We start from the raw sequence: 8,880 nt of genomic DNA on the forward strand, positions 1-8,880 counted from the left end.
TATTTTGCATGCACCACTAGATTTTCTATAGAGAGTATAACAAAGGATTTAATGTATTCTATTCATGTACCCTACTTGAACATGCTGAATAGAATAAATCATGGTTTGTTATGAAACACGATCTGAGTAACTAGGATACAGTAAACAAAATATATATAGGGCTAAAATGACTTACTACAATTGTTTAAAAGCACTTTTTTTCTTCTTTTTTCAGTATTTTTTTTATTTCACATGATCCGTGCATATATCGCCTAGCTATAAATGAAAAATATTTATTTAGACCAATCAAACCAATATATGGGTGTAGTACGCCCTTAAAGTTGTTGTAACTGTCACTCATTTTGACCCCATTTTGTGAAAAAGTTGTAAAAGATCCAGTGTGTTCCAGCAAGGGCCTATAACTTAACCATGTTTCTCTTTGTTCAACAGAATTACTACAGATCATTACTGGATGGAGAGCATGAATAGTGTACAAAATTGGAATAATTCATTGTGCATAACTATATAAAACTTTTGTTTTTATTTTTAATTTAACAGCTTGGCAATCTTTGTGCTCTAGACATCCTAAGTGTGTCTGGTCTTGTTAACTACTTTGGGAAGTCAAACACATTGGAAGCAGTTGAAATCTCACCACTGCTGATGCAAAAAGGACAAACAAAGCTGGCTTTATATGGCTTAGGTAAGTCACTATGTTTAGTGTGTCTGGTCTTGTTAACTACTTTGGGAAGTTAAACACATTGGAAGCAGTTGAAATCTCACCACTGCTGATGCAAAAAGGAAAAACTAAACTAGATATATTGCATCCTCAGAAGGCTGCGAAGTCCAGCCGTGACCTTGAAGTGACCTCTTATGACCTTGAAATGATTTGGAACACAATTGCATTTTCGTAAAAAATGTTGGCATTACGTTTGATAACAATCTATCTAATAAAATAATTTGACCTTTGTTGACCTCTGATGACCTTGAAATGACCTCCATTTTGTTTTAAATCATATCAATATTACATATTCTAATTTAGATTTAAATTGGACGAATTTTAGAATTTGACCCATTTTGACCTTTGGTTGACCTCTGGTGACCTTGAAATGACCTCCATCATATTTTGAATCCTACCTTGATTACATATACTAATTATCATTTGAATTGGGCAAATTTCAAAATTTTACCCCTTTTGACCCCAAAACAGACCCTCCCCATGTTTAAGCCAAATCTGATTATAACCCTATATGCACCCAATGCTATAGTCATTTTGGCATTATTCTGATGATCACAGCACTTAATATGCAGGAAAAAGTGAACTTTAAGGTGATTTTCAGTAATCAACCCTATTTTACCCCTTCATGACCTTGAACTCAAAATCCGTGTTTACCCTTTAGACACCAGCTAATGTCAGTGCATATGTGTCAATCTCATCTCTGTACTATGTAATCTGTAGGAAAGGAAGCATTTTGAAAGTATTTGGTTATGTGCAGAAAAATCCCTTAATCACCTTTGACCCCAAATCTGTGTTTACCCCATAGACCCCAACTATAGTCCATGCCTATGACCAAGTCTCATTGGGCTACCATGTAATCTGTAAAAGAAGAAGCATTTTTGGTAAAAATCGCATTTTTAGCCAAAATTACTCATGCGTGACATTTGACCCCAAATGGGTCATGTCAAATGTAAAGGCTGGGGTAGTGGAGCCTTTGCCCAAGTTTGATATAAAATTGGATGGATTGAGCATGATACACAAAGATATTGGTCGAGCTGTGAGTTTTAAAAGATATCGTGTGAGGCGATAGCCGAGCACGATATCTTTTAAACTCACAGCGAGACCAATATCTTTGTGTATCGTATGTAAAGGATCCATTCAATTTTATCATTATGCTTTGAGAATCTGTTTTTGGTAAAAAATTTGCTTTTTGGTAAAAAATGTGATTTTTGGTGAAAATGTGATTTTTGGTGAAAAATGTGATTTTTGGTGAAAAATGTGATTTTTGGTGAAAAATGTGATTTTTGGTGAAAAATGTGATTTTTGGTGAAAAATGTGATTTTTGGTGAAAAAATGTAAAAAATTTTTGGTAAAAAATGTGATTTTTGGTGAAAAATGTGATTTTTGGTGAAAAATGAAGATTTTTGTGAAAAATGTGATTTTTGGTGAAAAATGTGATTTTTGGTGAAAAATGTGATTTTTGGTCAAAATTTTGTAACCGCCTAAAATTGGGGTCGCTAAACGGTGTTACGATATATCTATACGCTACATGTATGGTGATCGTGGACTGCAAGCTGATGCAGAGACGTCCGTGTTCAGGTGAAATTGGTCGCCAATATCCAGAATAATTGGTTTTTAAAAATGTGTATAAAGTATAGGATGGAAGATTCTCAAAGCATAATAATGGTTAGAATCGGTCAAATAATTAGGGAGCTAGAGCCAATCATGTCAAATGTTGACAGAAAGAAAGAAAGAAGCAGAAACCACTGGGATGCAAGAGTCCAGCCATTGCTCGGCTGGACTAAGAAGAAGAAACCGCTGAAAAACAGAAGTCCAGCCGCCGCTCGGCTGGACTAACTGGCTTTATATGGCTTAGGTAAGTCATCATGTTTAGTGTGTCTGGTCTTGTTAACTACTTTGGGAAGTCAAACTCATTGGAAGTAGTTGAAATCTCACCACTGCTGATGCAAAAAGGAAAAACTAAACTGGCTTTATATGGCTTAGGTAAGTCATCATGTTTAGTGTGTCTGGTCTTGTTAACTACTTTGGGAAGTCAAACTCATTGGAAGTAGTTGAAATCTCACCACTGCTGATGCAAAAAGGAAAAACTAAACTGGCTTTATATGGCTTAGGTAAGTCATCATGTTTAGTGTGTCTGGTCTTGTTAACTACTTTGGGAAGTCAAACTCATTGGAAGTAGTTGAAATCTCACCACTGCTGATGCAAAAAGGAAAAACTAAACTGGCTTTATATGGCTTAGGTAAGTCATCATGCTTAGTGTGTCTGGTCTTGTTAACTACTCTGGGAAGTCAAACACATTGGAAGCAGTTGAAATCTCACCACTGCTGATGCAAAAAGGAAAAACTAAACTGGCTTTATATGGCTTAGGTAAGTCATCATGTTTAGTGTGTCTGGTCTTGTTAACTACTTTGGGAAGTTAAACACATTGGAAGCAGTTGAAATCTCACCACTGCTGTGTGTCTGGTCTTGTGAACTACTTGGAATTAGCACATTAATCAACTCTATTTTAAGGGAAGGGGTATGAATGTTTGGACAGTATTTATTGTGGGACTTTAGAGCACATCAGACATATCGAATTGCATTCTGAATACTAAGAATGTCCTTCTGATATCAAATAATTTAGATTTTTTGAAATTGGCAATGTAATACACATTTTATGGTAAATGATTTAAAATTGATATTTTTGTTATTTACCAGTACTTTAAGTAAACTGTATAATGCTGATGATTTATACTTAAAGTGTATTTAGGTGGGATGAAAAGCCGACAATCAATTGAAAATTTTGACTTTTTGTATTGAAGATATGGATTTTTTTACCAAAAAAAACAAAAAAAAAAATAGGTCTTTTTGGGAAAAAAATCCATATCTTCAATATGAAAGGTCAAAATTTTCAATTGATCGTTGGCTTTTCCTCCCAGCTACATACACTTTAAGAATATATCATTAGATTTATAAAATTTATTTCGAGGACTGTTATATATCAAAAATTTGAAAAATATCAGATTTTAATAATTTGTCATAAAATTTGTATTATATCGTGAATTTCAAAAAATGAAAATTATTTGATATCAGAAAGACATGCTTCGTATTCAGAATGCAATTCGATACGTCTGAGGTGTTCTCATGTCCCACAAAAAATACTGTCGAAACGCCATAAAAGCTCATTCTAGATCCCTTAATCAACTCTATTTTAAACTCGCCCTCCTATGTGGAAGATTTAGGTTGAGTGAAATTGAAGAATTTTGTGTATTTTGTTCTGTTTCAGGCTCAATACGAGATGAGAGGTTACATCGGATGTTCGTGCAGAGTAAACTCAAAGTACTGAGACCAAAAGAAGGGAAAGACTCATGGTTTAATTTATTTGTCATACATCAAAACAGGTTAGGTTTGTCCGCTCTTATTAGCTTATTTCGCCAATGCTGACTCTCTCTCAATCACACTGAAGGAAGATATACATGTATGTGTTGATCACCAATGATGTGTAGTATGCGTCGGATATGACAGTATTTTGATCTCTGGCTGTACGCTTTCCTTGAGGCAGTAATTTTTGTTTTATTATCTCTAAACGTAATGATGATAAGTATATAAAAAGTTTTAGGGTCTTTTGCAAAAGCAATAACAATCTTATTTTATGATCTAATATTCCAAATGAGGCGTTATACAATGGAATCACACACAAGTTGTAGACATGGCAAATATAGTTAGGCCTACATGATGGTTTATTTAAAAAGTGTATTCAATGGGTCTCCAATAGACTTCTGATTAGTAATTGGGGTAGCAACAAGTTATAAGGTAATGATATGATTGGTTAGTATACAAATATTAACTGTCTATGAGTGTGATGGTGAAATATAATCACGAGGTGAAAGATGGATTGTTCCATTCCACGAGCCGGAACGGCGTAGTGGAATGGAACAATACATCTTTCACCGAAAGTGATTATTTTTCAATTATTACCTAATTTAAGACAGTTAATATTTGTTTTATATCACTCATGCATAAATTCTATTACTAAAATACTATTTAAGGTAGGAAATACATTTTTTCATCAACATAACACCATGTTTTGCCGTGATATACTTCACATTTTGGGGTCCACCCCATAACTAAATCCGCGAGTCAAAGACTATCACACGGAGAGGGTGATAGTAAAAATGATAAATGGTAATCAACCAATGAACTGTCTAGAATTTATGTATGAGTGATATAATATGTAACATTTGATAAGGGTAATTCATATCATGTTCATTGATTAGGCTATTGAGGCCTTTCACTAGTAGAGAGTATATTCTTAGTGAGTTCTACTAGAAGGAGTTTGCAGCAACTCATAACAAAAGCATAGTGCATTATGGTGATGTGGTGACAATCTTCTTGTAGCAAGTGTCTTTGAATTATTGAAACTCTTGTTTGGAAAAAAAAAAAAGTTTCATTTTTTTTCTCTTCTTTTTTGTACACAGAGTGAAACATGGAGAGACCAATTACATCCCAGAAGAGTTTCTACCTGATTTCATAGATGTGGTAGTGTGGGGGCATGAACATGAATGCTTAGTCAAGCCTGTCTGGAATGAAAGAAGAAGTTTCTATATCACACAACCTGGTAGCAGTATAGCAACATCACTGTCACCAGGAGAAGCTGTTAAAAAGTAAGTTGGTTGGACAGGGATGTAAATCTTCCGGAAATTGCCGGAATTCCGGAAATTTGGCCATAAATCAGGATCAAGTTGCTTTTTAAATAATAATGATTATACTGAATTGTATGTTATTTGTGAGTATCACAGATGAACAGCCCTCGAATTAACCCATGGCACTCATGGCATTTTGCCGTGGGTGCCCATCCCCACTGCCGAAATGCCCTCAAAATATGTCCTTTACCCAAGGCAGTCATTTGACGTGCCCTCTAATGAAGTTGCCGTCTGTGCCCCAGCCCTGCACCTTCACTATAAAATCATCTATCTATGTTTGTGTGTGTTTTTTTTCACTTTTGAGAAATTGCCTTGGTGCCCTTCTCAAATTTTCAACAGTTGCCATTATGCCCTCTTGAAATATTACAAACTGCCGTGCTGCCTTGACTTTTCAGTGAAAATCCAAGGCAATTTTCAACTTGCCCTAAAAAGTTGCCATGCCCCTTCAGATCCTTAATTCGAGGGCTGCAGATGAATGTCACAAATGAAATACTTGAGAACTATTATAGCACAGAGAGTATGAATCCTGATTTGATGACAAATTAGACTGTGCAATATCATAATACTATAAATCATGGCGTGTCCGTCCGTCTGTCCCTCTGTCCCATGGCGCTATCGGCGTGCGCGTGGTTCGCTAATCGCGTGCTCATGGTGCGATCGTGTTCGCGCTATCACATAGTGCGCAAAGTATACCGACGGGCGCAGTGCGAGCATTGGAAAGCATTACAGTGTGGATAATGGTGCAGGTGTATCTTATCGGATTCCAAAACGGCACACGTGCAGAGGCCTATTAGTAGTTTAAAAGGCCAGGGCAAGTAGGCCTATATGGGTAACGGGTGTTGGGTAATTAGAGATAGTCACAAGAACTACCCAACCTGAGAACCGCGAAATCTAGTATCATATGTCAATAGTGTCTTTTGTATTCAACATTATGTCCACCATCTAGAAGTTTCTAAACCATCGGAATCCTGTCTTGTTTGCTTCATAATTGAATATGACCCTTTTTTCTTGTTGCTACAGACATGTATGCCTACTACAGATCAAGGAAAAAAGGATGAAATTTGATGAAATTGAATTGGAGACTGTCAGACCATTCTACATAGAAGATGTTGTACTCAGAGAGTCAGAATTAAACCCAGATGATCCAAAGATATCAGAAAATGTAGAAGCTTACTGCGCTGAAAAGGTGACTGTAGTTTTATACTACTGTATTCGTCCGAGTATAGTCCCATGTTCGAGAATAGTTTTTTATTTATTTATTTTTTTAAGTTTTTGTTTCAGTTTTGGAGTGTCCCTGGAACTACAATGCTGGCCATAAGTGTTGGGACGGTTTGATAGGGTAATGTAAATAAGCCCCCCACTCCCCCGATCAATGTTGAATTCGACTTTTTTGGTCACACGAGCCTTGTGGCACCCAACATTGATTGGTGGGGAAGGGGAGGGTTGGGTGTTAGGAAAGTGTTTAGGCTTGACACCAAAGAAACCTCCACTTTATCACGTTAATAATAACGGAAATAAGGTCATACTATAGTGTACGCTTTTCCATAAGTGTCCCAACACATTTTGGCCATGGTTGTATTTGAAAAGTTGAAAAAAAATCATCTAATTTGCTTATAACTCAAAAAGTAAATATGATATTGACACCAAATTTGGAGCAGTTAGAGATCTTATCATGTGGCTTTACCAAAAAAATTTTGGATGGCTACATTTGAAATTTAGGGACTGGTCACTTAAAATGTCTTAAAACGATATTTTGGCCCTGTCTAAGTTCACTATTCGTCACTTTAACTGTCAAAAACTTGGGTTTTAAAATGGAAAATTATTGTTTCCACCAATTAAAATGTTACATTACAGCTATAGAAGAAAATAAAAGTTATCACAACATCTCGTGATCAAAAAACAAATAAAGGAATCGAACCCATGCACACTTGTTTTCCCAATTTACCGCAGTCTACCACAAATGAAGCATGTTGAATAGCATTATATTATAGTTTAAGCCTGTTGAAGTTACACAGCTCTGTGGCGCAATGGATACTGCATCTGCCACAGGCGCAGTGGACACGGGTTCGAGCCCCTGAATTTATTTACATTTCTTTTTCTTTTTTTTCTTTTTGTTATTATTTTACAATATCCTTCATCATATTATATTAAATGCGTTCTATTAATTTTTGCCAATGTCCGTCCTTCTTTTTTTTTTTCTGTATGTCTACCTATATTTTACTTTCTATACTTACTATAAGTTTCTTTGAAAGCGCTTTAATAAATTTCAGTCATAAAATGTAATTTAAGCCTATTCCTGCCGACTATGATTATATTTACACGATATACTCGTTGCAAATACCACATACGTTTTTGATGCAAACGATGAAAATGATTAAAGTTTTGTTTTTTTCTTCTAAAAATTAGCTTTTTTTAATTTTAAGTATTTTTTCCCAAAATCACTCTTTTAAAAGACTTCAATCAATTCCTGTCAACAAATATCATGTATTTCTGGTGATTAAATCACTACTCTTTCAAAATAAAACGTCATTTGACGCAAAATACCTAGTTGGCATAGGCTAATAATGTTCAGAACGCACTGTAAAATACATGATATTGCGAATAGAACGTGACCGTATCCCTAAATCACATGAGGAAAATGCAATAATGTTTATATAAGTGAAAAGATAAATAGTTTCTCCGTTTTCATGTAAAATTTGATGAAAATCCAAGCTATGGTTGAGGAGATATGGGCCAAAACACACATTTTAAAATTAGATTTTTGTACCTTAGAGACAATGCTGGCCATAAGTGTTGGGACGGTTTGATAGGGTAATGTAAATAAGCCCCCCACTCCCCCGATCAATGTTGAATTCGACTTTTTTGGTCACACGAGCCTTGTGGCACCCAACATTGATTGGTGGGGTAGGGGGGAGGGTTGGGTGTTAGGAAAGTGTTTAGGCTTGACACCAAAGAAACCTCCACTTTATCACGTTAATAATAACGGAAATAAGGTCATACTATAGAGTACGTTTTACATAAGTGTCCCAACACATTTTGGCCATGGTTGTATTTGAAAAGTTGAAAAAAAATCATCTAATTTCAGTTTTTTGCTTATAACTCAAAAAGTAAATATGATATTGACACCAAATTTGGAGCAGTTAGAGATCTTATCATGTGGCTTTACCAAAAAAATTTTGGATGGCTACATTTGAAATTTAGGGACTGGTCACTTAAAATGTCTTAAAACGATATTTTGGCCCTGTCTAAGTTCACTATTCGTCACTTTAACTGTCAAAAACTTGGGTTTTAAAATGGAAAATTATTGTTTCCACCAATTAAAATGTTACATTACAGCTATAGAAGAAAATAAAAGTTATCACAACATCTCGTGATCAAAAAACAAATAAAGGAATCGAACCCATGCACACTTGTTTTCCCAATTTACCGCAGTCTACCACAAATGAAGCAACAAAATACAGAAAAAAAGAAGGACCTAGTTGA

General features: G+C 35.4%; 1 protein-coding gene across 1 annotated transcript in view; it reads left to right on the forward strand.

Moving 5' to 3' along the window:
* Positions 1 to 8,880, forward strand: part of LOC140165037 (double-strand break repair protein MRE11-like) — a 76,493-nt gene that overhangs the window by 17,174 nt on the left and 50,439 nt on the right. The window contains exons 6-9 of the mRNA XM_072188450.1: positions 538 to 679; positions 3,981 to 4,095; positions 5,173 to 5,358; positions 6,418 to 6,583. Of these exons, the coding sequence (XP_072044551.1) occupies positions 538 to 679; positions 3,981 to 4,095; positions 5,173 to 5,358; positions 6,418 to 6,583 (609 nt within the window). The remainder of the gene's footprint in view (positions 1 to 537; positions 680 to 3,980; positions 4,096 to 5,172; positions 5,359 to 6,417; positions 6,584 to 8,880) is intronic.

This window comes from Amphiura filiformis, chromosome 11 (genome assembly GCF_039555335.1).
Source record: "Amphiura filiformis chromosome 11, Afil_fr2py, whole genome shotgun sequence".
Taxonomy (NCBI): domain Eukaryota; kingdom Metazoa; phylum Echinodermata; class Ophiuroidea; order Amphilepidida; family Amphiuridae; genus Amphiura; species Amphiura filiformis.